The sequence below is a fragment of the Eleutherodactylus coqui genome, chromosome 4 (genome assembly GCF_035609145.1).
Source record: "Eleutherodactylus coqui strain aEleCoq1 chromosome 4, aEleCoq1.hap1, whole genome shotgun sequence".
NCBI classification, from domain to species: Eukaryota; Metazoa; Chordata; class Amphibia; order Anura; family Eleutherodactylidae; genus Eleutherodactylus; species Eleutherodactylus coqui.
Genome location: NC_089840.1, coordinates 22,508,224 through 22,521,484, shown reverse-complemented (window position 1 = coordinate 22,521,484; position 13,261 = coordinate 22,508,224). Strand labels below are relative to the sequence as shown.

Genomic DNA, 13,261 nt, shown 5'->3' with positions numbered 1-13,261 from the left:
CAACTCCAACATGGGCGGCGCAGTGGGAGTCAGCCTCCTCAATTGTTTTCAGAAGAGTGGGCCTGGTTGGCAGACATCTGCCAGGTCCTTCGAAACTTTGAGCAGTCTACCCAGGTGGTGAGCGGCGATGCTGCAATCATTAGCGTCACCATTCCTCTGCTATGCATCTTGAGAAGTTCCCTGCAAACCATAAAGGCAGCCGCTTTGCGCTCGGAAACCGAGCCGGGGGAAGACAGTATGTCGCTGGATAGTCAGAGCACCCTCCTGTCTATATCTCAGCGCGTTCAGGAGGAGGAGGAGGAGCATGAGGAGGATGAGGAGGAGGGGGAAGAGACAGCTTGGCACACTGCTGACGGTACCCATGCTGCTTGCCTGTCATCATTTCAGCGTGTATGGCCTGAGGAGGAGGAGGAGGAGGAGGAGGAGGATCCTGAAAGTAATCTTCCTAGTGCGGACAGCCATGTGTTGCGTACAGGTACCCTGGCACACATGGCTGACTTCATGTTAGGATGCCTTTCCCGTGACCCTCGCATTCAACGCATTCTGGCCACTACGGATTACTGGGTGTACACACTGCTTGACCCACGCTATAAGGAGAACCTTCCCACTCTCATTCCCGAAGAGGAAAGGGGTTCGAGAGTGTTGCTATACCACAGGACCCTGGCGGACAAGCTGATGGTAAAATTCCCATCCGACAGCGGTAGTGGCAGAAGGCGCAGTTCCGAGGGCCAGGTAGCAGGGGAGGTGCGTAGATCGAGCAGCATGTACAGCCCAGGCAGTGCAACAGTCTTTAAGGGCCTGGCCAGCTTTATGGCTCCCCAGCAAGACTGTGTCACCGCTCCCCAGTCAAGGCTGAGTCGGCGGGAGCACTGTAAAAGGATGGTGAGGGAGTACGTAGCCGATCGCACAACCGTCCTCGGTGACGCCTCTGCCCCCTACAGCTACTGGGTGTCGAAGCTGGACACGTGGCCTGAACTAGCGCTGTATGCCCTGGAGGTGCTTGCTTTTCCTGCGGCTAGCGTCTTGTCGAAAAGGGTGTTTAGTGCGGCTGGGGGAATCATCACAGATAAGCGTACCCACCTGTCAACCGACAGTGCCGACAGGCTAACACTCATCAAGATGAACAAAGCCTGGATTTCCCCAGACTTCTCTTCTCCACCAGCGGACAGCAGCGATACGTAAGCAATACGTAGGCTGCACCCGCGGATGGAAGCTACGTTCTCTCTCACCATCCAAAACGGGGACATTTCTGCTTCATCAATCTGTGTCTAATATTACTCCTCCTCCTCCTGCTCCTCCTCCTGATACCTCACGTAATCACGCTGAACGGGCAATTTTTCTTAGGGCCACAAGGGTCACTCATAATTTTTCTAAACAATTTTTATACGTTTCAATGCTCTTAAAAGCGTTGAAACTTTAACTTGAACCAATTTTTCGTTAAACTGGGCTGCCTCCAGGCCTAGTTACCACTTAAGCCACATTAACCAAAGCGATTAATGGGTTTCACCTGCCATCTTGGTTGGGCATGGCCAATTTTTACTGAGGTACATTAGTACTGTTGGTACACCAATTTTTTGGGGCCCTCACCTAAAGTGTAATCATAGCAATTTGTATGTTCTTTGCCTGCACTCATGGTACAGAAGTGTGTGTGGGGTTGGCCTACACTTTAGCTACATAAATGTAACTTGGGCCTTGGCTATACTGCAGCTACTGAAATGGAACTAAGACTGCGCTCCCACTATACTGCTGCTTCGGAATTGTTACTGGGGCCTGTCTTGAGTGCTACTATTACTGACATGGAACGAAGACTGCGCTCCCGCTATACTGCTGCTTCGGAATTGTTACTGGGGCCTGTCTTGAGTGCTACTATTGCTGACATGGAACGAAGACTGCGCTCCCGCTATACTGCTGCTTCGGAATTGTTACTGGGGCCTGTCTTGAGTGCTACTATTGCTGACATTGAACGAAGACTGCGCTCCTCCTATAATGCTGCTAGTGATATGTTAGTGGGGCCTGTCCTAATGCTACGGCTGAAATGTTACGAATTATGGGCTCTGCCTATACCGCTGCTAATGGTATGTCTCTGGGGTGTGGAAACAGAGGCTTCCCAAAGACATGATGGCGGCGAGGCCATTTCCCACCAACGCGGTTACTGTTAAGGTGCATATAACCACGGACATGTGGAGAGGACACGTAGTGCCTCAAAAACATCCCCCTCCTCCTCTAACAGGGAAAACATTCTTGGCAAATGCCTTTGCATTGGTTCGTCTGGTGGCAGTCCAAGAATTTCACCTTTACCGACACTACAAGAGAGCCCCCCCACCATCCCCCCGCCACGGCCCACTTAATCCTGGCCACATTCCGAAAACCAACAAAATAAAACCGCGCTACTAGGTCCGCAGTCACCACCACATTACCACCAACGCGGTTACTGTTAAGGTGCATATAACCACGGACACGTAGTGCCTCAAAAACATCCCCCTCCTCCTCCAACAGGGAAAACATTCTTGGCAAATGCCTTTACATTGGTTCGTCTGGTGGCAGTCCACGAATTTCACCTTTACCGACACTACAAGAGAGCCCCCCACCATCCCCCCGCCACGGCCCACTTAATCCTGGCCACATTCCGAAAACCAACAAAATAAAACCGCGCTACTAGGTCCGCAGTCACCACCACATTACCACCAACGCGGTTACTGTTAAGGTACATATTACCAGTCTGACTGGGGCATGCAGACACCTTGACAGAATGAATAGTGTGTGGCACATAGGTTCCCCATTGCTATGCCCACGTGTGCAGCTCCAGATGGAGGTGGCACAGGATTGGATTTCTCATTGCTTCTGTACAGCATTGTGGGCTATCGCCCCACCACTTTTAAAGAGGGTCGCTGCCTAGCCGTGCCAACCCCTCTGCAGTGTGTGCCTGCGGTTCCTCCTCATGGCAGACGCACTTATAAATAGACATGAGGGTGGTGTGGCATGAGGGCAGCTGAAGGCTGCGCAGGGACACTTTGGTGTGCTGTGGGGGGGAGGGGGGGCGGTTGGGCAGCATGTAACCCAGGAGAAGTGGCAGTGGAGTGTCATGCAGGCAGTGATTGTGCTTTGTTGGAGGTAGTGTGGTGCTTAGCAAAGGTATGCCATGCTAATGAGGGCTTTTCAGAAGTAAAAGTTTTTGGGAGGGGGGGGCCCCACTCCTGCCGCCATTGTGGCTTAATAGTGGGACCTGTGAACTTGAGATGCAGCCCAACACGTAGCCCCTCGCCTGCCCTATCCGTTGCTGTGTCGTTCCCATCACTTTCTTGAATTGCCCCGATTTTCACAAATGAAAACCTTAGCGAGCATCGGCGAAATACAAAAATGCTCGGGTCGCCCATTGACTTCAATGGGGTTCGTTATTCGAAACGAACCCTCGAGCATCGCGAAAAGTTCGTCCCGAGTAACGAGCACCCGAGCATTTTGGTGCTCGCTCATCTCTACTAGTGATGTATGTAGGACACTTCTTACTATTCTTACCTGAACTTCAGGGTAACTGCAGTCTATTGAGGCTCAGATATTAGACTATATGTGACGCACCTGATAATCTTTTTGTGGCGGGGATTTAGTATTTTATGCTTTACAAATGTAATCTTCTTGAACTGGAAATCGGTTCTCCATTCAAAGGGAATGATTCATGAAGATTGGTTGTTCACGCACAAGTCTTAAAGGGGTTATACCACAATTGCAAGTTATCTCTTATCCATGGGGGAAGTGTGGGAGAATAACTTGATCGGTGCTGGCCTCACCACTGAGACCCCCAGTGATCTCGAAAATGTTCGCCTCGGGTCCCACATTCTCAGAGTTTGGCACAACCTCTTTCGAGAAAACGCTAAAAAGACCTTCGTTAAAGTTGGATGGTATTGTCCTATAAAGAACATTTATAGATAGGCGATGCATGTTTGATCACTGGTGCCACAAAATCACTGGAATAGCCCCCCCCCCCCCCCATTCCATTTCTTCTTACTGCAGAACTAAAGTAAGGAGAAGTTTGAATAAAGTGGTGGTTAAGCATGCATCCTTCACTCTACTCAATAGTTATGGGGCTGATGGTGACAGAAACAGCTAGGTATAGCGATCCAAATCCTACATACAAAGTGAATATTCCAGGAGGTTGTCATGAAAATCAGTATTTTTTATGTTATATTTATCCTATCTACATGGTTAACTTACATATTTACCATTAGGTTATATCAGTAAGCATTTTGACTGTTTTTCTTCAGATTTACCACCTCCACCATTACCACCTCCCGCCATCAAATCCCCAACTGGACCATCCAAAGCACAACTAGACATGCGTTCTGGCATGCCACAAAAGTATACAACGGCTGAGCAAAGATTAGATAGACTGGCAGAGAGAAAAGGGGTCAACTACAGAGGTAGAGACGGAGCGGACAGCAGACAGCACGCAGAAGTCCGGACAAATTCAGGAGAGAGGAGAGAATCTGTAGATCAATTAGATGGGAAGATGAGAAGAGGGAAAGCATCGAAGAGAGATGGGACACCAACAAAAACTCCTCAAGGTATTGTACCAATAGTATTTTGTTTATACATGAATGCCTTTCTTTTCTATAGTATGTGTTGCCAATAGGGGAGAATTTTGTCTTTGATTAATTCTCATTAAAAAACACATTGCTCAATGCAACCAATCAGGATGCTGCACTACCATAGAAAATGTATAATTGTAATCTGGTTATGACAGGTACAGGTATCATTTTATTGTCATTATTTGCAGTGTGTTCTCAATCTTGACATTTCATCTGAATGTTTCCACCTGCTTTTGTCCTTGAACTCAAAAACATTCCCCTAATCTGCTCTTTGCTCAACTTCAAATGAAAAATGCTAGAGCATCGTCTCCTGCCTAGACTATTTCAACAGTCTGCTCTGTGGCCTCCCATCCAATACTCTTCAACCCTTCCAATTCCTTAACTCTGCTGCCTGGCTTGTTCACCCACCCTCCTGGTATTTCCCTGCCTCTCCCTTCTTCCATTCCCTTCTTTGAGAATCCAGTTCGAAATATTATCTATGACCTACAAGCCTGTCCTCAACCTGTCCCCTCTGTACTTCTGTGACCTAATCTCCCAATACCTCCCCACACATTATCTCCAGTCCGCAGCCTGTCCACTCAACACATGAAATCCAGTCCACAACCTTCCCCCTCCACACATCTCTGACCTAATCTCCTGATACTGACCCAAAAGTAATTTGTGATTCATACAAGATCTCCTTCTCTGCCCTTGTCTACTCTCACAATCGTCTCACAAAACTTCTTCTGTGCAACCCTTGTACTCACTACCCTGAACAATTAGACTTCCCCCTGTCTTTGAGGCCTTCAAAAAAAAAACCAAATACTTACCTCTAAGAAGAGTTTATAGCCTACAATAACCCTACTGCCACTAAACTACCATAGAAGCATCTTCTACCCTCACCTGTTATCTCTTTCCCTCTTCCCTTGCAGGTTGTCAGCCCACGCAGGCAGGATCCTCTCTCTCTTTGTACCAGTCTCTTCACTTGTTCAGTCATGTTTATTCTTCATGATTTTGTATTATTTGCTAAGTACTATAATCCCTTTTCATATGAACAGTGCCCTGGAATTGTAATGGTGCTTCAAAAAATAAATATTGTTTTGCTCATTTTGTGTGTTTGTGCAGAGGACATCTTACCTTATTGTAAGCCAACATTCCCTACATCTAATGTCCCTCGAGATCCTAGCTCCTCCAGCTCGATGTCTTCAAGAGGGTCTGGTGGAAGACGGAGAACAGATCAAGCAACAGGTCGTAGGAACGCAGCAGAGATGCAGCTGTTAGGGACGTATGAAAGAACCTTTGATGAAGATGAAATTGAGGTAAGTTTCGTTAGAACCTAGCTTGTAATTAGCATAATGAGGCCTCATTTACTGTTATTTTCTCCTGAATTTTGTGAAAGTAATTATTCCTTAAAAATGAAGTTCTTGCTTACTTCCTGAAATAAAGGCATAATCCCAAAAAATACTAGTATCATCTACACATTACAATTCCAAAAAGTCTTCTTCTTATTGTTTTTGTGTATCAAACTTTTGTGTTTCTGAACTATTAAAAAATGCAAAATGAGATTCAAGATGTTCTTCAAGTAGTAGAACGGACTTCATCGGCCATTATTCTCCAGAACTCCGAGCAGGAACTTCCACTTTATGCTGTACATAAAGCTTGTTATTTTTTTCCCCCTGTATAGCAATGTATTGCTTAAGGGGGTTTTACCACACAAGACATTTATCGCCTATCCTATCACTAGGGATCTGATTGATGGGAATCCAAGTGATTCTAAGAACTGCACCTCTAAATATCCCTGTGAATGGAACAGCAGTGTGCATGGTCAACCGCCACTCAATTCACTTCTATGGGAGATCAATGCTCTCTGTAATCTCTCTTCATCCCATAGATGTGAATGAAGTACTGGTCAGACATGTACACTGCAGCTTCATTTACAGAGACACTCGGGGAAGAATGGAGTTCTTGTGGGTCCCAGTGGTCGAACCCCCAGCAGTAAGACATTGTCCTATATCTTGTGGATAGAGCATAAATGTCTTTGGTGGTAATCTATGGGCCATAGCATTAGTCATTACTGAAGGATTCTTTCCTAATGTCCTTCCTAGACCATAAGGTTAGTGGAAGCTATAGTTAGCTGTATTCCCGTGCTGTCTACAGAGATGTTTATGTCCAGTGTCTCAATCTTTTTTTTACTTTTAAACTTACAATTTTTATTGGCTTTTTAAACTTTTTTCAAGCATATAACATGTTTCAATTAGAGTACAAGTATATAAAGTAAAGGCAACAAAGAAGTGTTGCCCTTATCAAACCCACTTCCTGTAGGCACACTACTGCAAATCTAGTCTAAGTGGGGTCCGATAACAACTCTACTTAAAAACACAAATAAAAATCAAGGTCAAGTAGCGAACTGCCTGTAAAGAAGTAGAGCTCCTCACTAAGGTGGGGAGTTCCAACCAGGGTCTAAGTGTACTCAACTCAATAGGCTATTAACCCTTTCCAATCCATTGTCTGACGTCTTAAGACATTATGATTTAAGGCTGTACAGCTCCAATGTTGGAAGATGTCCATCGGGGTTCTCTTACTGTATATTGCCAGCCTCTCTGCTGTTGGAGCCTATCCAACGTGTCACCTCATACACTACTGGCTTTAGCCAGCATATAGCGCTGTTGTATAACAGCAGAAAAAGAGTAAGCCCCCTAGGAAAAGTAGGATACAAATTGGATGGGAAAGGGTTAATAACTGAGGAGAAAAAAAGAGGTAAAAGAAAGAAAATGGTCCATCCATTTGACGCCAGTGGACAAAGGATCCATAATAAGGTTCAGATGACTTGAGAGTAACACCAGTGTTGCAGTCTTGTTGAACAGCCCCTCCTGCAGCAGGGGAAGAAAGGGAAGGAAAGAGAAAAAGAAAGGAAGAGAGTAGGAGGAGAAAAGAGGGAAAGATCCAGTCTTTCAATCTTTTATGTCAAGAAGACAATCGGAAAAGAATTAAATGAGTTGATGATTGGACAAACCTAACTCCACAACATTAGAACGATGTTTGCTGGCCTCAGTCATGATGGTTCCTATACTAAGACATGGTTAAATGAAATTAAAGGCCCAAATATTGAGCTGCACATAATCACAAGTGATTCCATTTGCATCTATTATGGCCAATTGATGGTCATGAACTTGTTTTCGTATTAAAAAGAGGTGAAAACTGGCCCAAAGCGGATTCCTTCATCATCTTTTATCAGTCTGTATGGTTTAACTTAAATGCTACATTATCAGTGATTAAGACAATTACAGTGATTTCAGATCACATCTCCGGTTGCCGCCACAGTGAACCCAACGCGAAGAACAGCTCAAGTCTCTTTGAAATAACGTCTTTAGACTTGTGCAATTTAATTTCCTGCTTTTAAATGTTTCTCCCACTGTTCTTAATTGTAGGCATAACAGTAACCGCAGCTTAACTTAATAAATCATACCATACAAAGAGAGATCTTATCATTCTTGCTTCATTATAAAAAGGAATTGAGTATCCCTGGGAATTGAAATATTATGTTGTTTTTATGCCGGCATTAAAGTGACTCATGGGAAATTGACAGGGAACATTGGTCGGAGAGAAATAGACATTCAAACCATTTGTGTCATTTTTGTTTTTTAGGAAACGGAAAGTTGAAGGCAAAAGATGGAGATGATGGAAATGCTATCAGATAGTAAATCCTTCAAGATGCCTCAAGACGAATGACGTTATGCCAGAGATGCTGTTCAGTGCAATCAGATTATACATGCTCTTTCATTTTATACCCATGATAACAGCTGAACACATTTTTGCTTCATTTGTTTACACTCTCTTTGTATAAGACCACCTTGACATTTACCTCTACCCCAAAAAGCAGCACTTACCCCTGGCAACTTCTTAACGCTCAGCCAAAAATGGCAAATTATTGCATCTCGGGGGTACTGGTGCCAAGAACGCTGCTTTCAATGAACATACAGCAAAGGGTGCCAAGACTGGAATCTAAAGCTTGTTGCCTATCAAGCCGCTCACGTCTGTTGCCTATCAAGCCGTAGGATGAAGTGGCGCAGAGCGTTGCTTCTAAACCACCAAAGCATCGATGTCCATCCATAGTTTAAAACAACCACTCAGACAATGAAAATCCATGCACAAGTGTCCACTATTTTCACGACTTGAGCATCGGGGTGCATCAAGTGAAAATGCATTTAACCAAGGATGCTTTCATTGTAGTCCTGAAATTACTGTTCAGCAGTATTGACCTTCATACACCTAGGTATAAAAAAAAACAATATGGAGGTGATTTCATTGTAAATATGTACTTTTTTTTCATACGTTCCTGTGGTACTTGTCTCCCCCATGTCCATCATTAAAAAATATCTTTGGTATTACATCCTATTGATTACGTGGAAGTCAAGCCAGATATAAATTACCTGGTGGTCTTGGGATACGTTAAAAAAAGTGAACACTTACAGAAAATCATTTATTTTTCCATTCAACAACATTTGTAGGAAAAAAAAAGAAAAAACAAAAAGTGTAACATTTGTAATAAACACCAAGTATGAAACTGCTAGCGCTATTTGGTTATTATTGATTGACACGTCTTTACAGAGTCAATCCATTTACGACTTTGAGAAGAAAAAAAAAAAAAAAAGTGCCACTTCAGGAGATTTGGTTTGATATGGTTATTTTGTAATGCACTGTTTTTTGTTGGTTTTAAAAGCACAATCACTAAACTTTATTTTTAAACCATTGCAACTATTAATCTTTCTTTTTGTCTTTTTTTGAAAACTGTTGAAAAATCATTATTATTATTGTTGTTATTTTTTATGAGTTTTTTTTTTTCGTTAATGTTGAATTTATTGTTGGGCCGTTTCAAACGTTACCAGGATGACTCATAATTTTGGGTTTATCTTTGTCTCAAACGATAAGCTGTGTCATGTTTTTGTATCATTGCTGGTCGAGGAAAACCTACAATTTTTTTTTTCCTTTAAAAATTGCTATTGCACATCTTCTAATGCTTATTTGTACCATGTGGGCCACTTAATACACTGTATTTGGACTTGGCTATTAAAAAGGAATTCAATTGCATCTTGGTAGTAAAAGGGCTTAAGTAAAGAAGCCACAATTTGAAATTGTGGTTAATGGTGAATATTGAGCTGGGTTTCTTCTACAAAGGTTATATGAAAGGAAATACGATAGAAGGGGTCATGGTAAATAAGTTACATTACGCTCTCCCCAAAAGAAAAAAAAAAAAACTATAATGTTCATGCTCGCTTTTTCGGGAAATATCTGTTGATTTTATGGCCATGATAATTGAAAATAAAACTAAAAGTTTTTTTTTTCCTTAAAGGGCTGTTACCATCTGAAACTTTCATGGCATATCAACAACTCCCAGTGACTTCAAAAACAATGTAGCGCGGCCAATTCAGTTTTTTTCATAAGTGCTAACTAGAGATGAGCGAGCATACTCGCTAAGGACAATTGCTCGATCGAGCATTGTCCTTAGCGAGTACCTGCCCGCTCGGAAGAAAAGGTTCGGCTGCCGGCGCGGGTGAGAGGTGAGTTGCAGCAGTAAGCAGGGGGTAGCGGGGGGGGGGAGAGAGATATCTCCCCTCCGTTCCTCCCCGTTCTTCCCCGCCGTTCCCTGCCCGTCGCCGGCAGCCGAATCTTTTCTTCCGAGCGGGCAGGTACTCGCTAAGGGCAATGCTTGATCGAGCAATTGCCCTTAGCGAGTATGCTCGCTCATCTCTAGTGCTAACCTTACCAACTCCAGTCACTACATTCAGCTGAGCCAGGGAAGTGGGGGCAGAAATATAGATAAATATGGGTTCCAGAGGAGCTGGACACAACGGATTACATTTTGTTTTAATTTTGTACTAGTCCAGTGTCCATGGCTTGACAGGAAGACTCTGTAAAGCAACATTTTTCTGTTCAGCGCAGTGAGGTATCCGGCATCAAAACTGATATGCTTGATGGTTTGAATTGTCCCATAGAAAACTATGGAATCAGTTCTAGCATCAGTTTCTCTCCCTTACATTACAGTTACGGAGAAAAAAAAAGCGTGAGGGCAGGACATGTGGGAACCTGGTCAAATACAGATATTCTGCAAGAGATTTTGTTGAATTTCTGAACAGCAAAAACATCAAAAGCCTTAGCCAGATGCAAAGAAAATGACTATGTAATGTTGCATATAACTGGAATGTTAATTAGACTAATTATAATAAAAACCACATTGAATTTTTTTTCTTCTTTTTTTTCATTCAAGGCAGAGAAGTTGAGTCTCGTAGCAAAACTTTCTTTCATTCCAAACAAATTTGATCTCTTTTTATCAAGTACCTTTATAAGTAGAGACCCCGGTCCATCCTGATAACAGTGGATTAACAATCCATCCAATATTTTAATGTAGTTAATTACCGCCTAGCTAAACATATCAAGTGACCTCACCCCTAGTGACCCTATGGTATAAATGTGTACATTTTTAAATAATTGCTTCTTGGTACAAAGTATAAACTAGATAAACTGAGTTTAAAAAATCCTTTTTTAATCAGGTTGACTATTTCTGAATTTGCTTCAGATTATGTCTTGCTGTTAAAATCCTGATGGAAATTTTTTGTCTCTGTACCTAGTTTATATTATGTAACTTGTCATTGGTGCTAATGCATAAATCTATTTTTTTTTCAACATGGTGGCCTTAAGGTCTCAACAATCCAAACATTACATGTTTTACTAGGTTATTTTTGTCCTTTCTTTGAAACAAGAATGCAAGACTCTTAAAGACTGACAATTGTAAGGGATCAAACCATGTGATTAATGCTTTTGTTATTCTTCATTTAAGAAAACATCTTATTTTTAGCCATAATTTTTTGCATACTGAGGATCAGATAATCCAAAACATAATTTTTTTGTCACATTATTTATTAAAACTGTTCTCAAGTATGTGCTTTGTGTACTGATGTTTTCTTTCTTCGTTTTACCGTGCAATGTGGGCTGGTAATTATGCGGCTGTTTTACACAAAGTTTTTGCTTTGGTTGTTAACCTCTCAATAAATCCTGATGACGTTCTGCTTATCTACGTGTGGGAATATCCGCTTATTGAAAAGATATATATATATATATATTGTTCTTGGGAATATCTTTTTAACAGTAAAAGATCATTAAGATATGTGGAGTCTACAGACAACCAAGCACCATGTCTATCCTAACGAGGCCTATTGCCAAGGCTTCACATCACTGAGAAAGAAGGAATTCTAATTAAAAGACTGGAGAGCTAGACAAGCACATGTTGGAGACATACCACAACCCTTTTCAGCAAAATTCTGCACATAGTCGAGGATACATGAAAAGAATCTGGAATCTTACAACAATTTTCTATCAACATTTGAAGAATTGTTGTCGTGGTCCTTCTCTGTAGTCAGCAATGGAAACAATAGAGTTTGTGATATTTAGTTGCCATGGATAAACTTCTTGACAACTACAATCTATTGCATTGAGTTGTCAGGCAATATTTCCCTAGCAACGAATCTGTTTCATATGGATTACTCATCCATTAGCTCCAAACCACCAATGAGGTGAACGCAAACATGTTTGAAAGTTATATAAAATATGCAAATTTCTAGGAGACATTCACTTTCATCAGGGTATGGGCTCTTTCAAACAAGCGAATATCAGCCGCGTTTTTCATGGGCAGCCGATATACAATACAATGTCAGGAGTAAAAACAGCATGGGCTCCGGCGCATATATGCCAAGGCTGCCATGCCGTTGAGCCTTCCTCTTTCCGGCTCACCTCCTCTCTCCTCCCCATCACCTCATTGCAATGGGAGGAGGCAGGAAAGGGGTGGAGCTAAGCACCGCCCATCCTGCCTTCTCCCATTGCTGGCTGCAGACAAGGGGCGGGAGCTTAGCTCCACCTACATCTCACCCCCTCCCACTGGAATCAGCTGGAGGGGAGGAGGGAAGAGAGGAGGAGTTTAGCAGTCATGGGCACCCATAGGAGCCCATACAGCGGCTGACGTATTCTGGCCCAAAAGACAGTTCCAGTACTATCTTTTGGGCCTGATGTAAAAAACGCTGTGCGCTATATTGGCCGGGCGCTTTTACGTCTCAGGAATATGGCTATGTAATATGATGCATTGGAATCCAATGCATCAGATCACAGCGTATATCGGTCAAACGTGAAAACTGTGGGCTGATATACGTTCGTTTAAAAGAGCCCTATGACTGTAGTGTGTGCAGAGGATGCAGTCACACCTAGACCCTGAAGCCTTAGACACATATGAGGAGACAAGTACTAGAAATTAAGTGTTATAGCTGGGGGTCCTGTTTCATTTTTCATTGGGGCCCCAGCAGCATCAAGTAACGCCTATAAGTTACAGTTGTAGCTCATTTCTTTTGATTATCTATAAAAGTGCCTTAATGGTTTACCGATCCTCTCTCTGATGCTCTAGTAAAGGGATTCAGATGAGCATCTTTGTTGTATCTTACAGTGCATGTAAATAGGTCAGCAGTTTGAAGGAAAGTAGTGATTTTTTTTAACATGTACTGGCTAACATGAATTACAATATAGCACATGTGTTGCATGCAGACACACAGTAGTGCACAGAACTCGGTTTGTATGAGACTACGTATGAAGAACATATCATTTAATAAAAAAAGGCTAGAGAAAAACAATCTCAAAATCCCGATAAAGGCTGATTTAGACAT

The 13,261-nt window shown here is 42.8% G+C and overlaps 1 protein-coding gene across 1 annotated transcript in view; it reads left to right on the top strand.

The window, feature by feature from the left end:
* Positions 1-11,633, top strand: part of ROBO1 (roundabout guidance receptor 1) — a 434,821-nt gene extending 423,188 nt beyond the window's left edge. Inside the window, exons 27-29 of the mRNA XM_066599140.1 lie at positions 4,257-4,556; positions 5,685-5,878; positions 8,205-11,633. Coding sequence (XP_066455237.1) covers positions 4,257-4,556; positions 5,685-5,878; positions 8,205-8,219 — 509 coding nt within the window. The 3' untranslated portion in view covers positions 8,220-11,633. The remainder of the gene's footprint in view (positions 1-4,256; positions 4,557-5,684; positions 5,879-8,204) is intronic.
* The last annotated feature ends 1,628 nt before the right edge of the window (positions 11,634-13,261 follow it).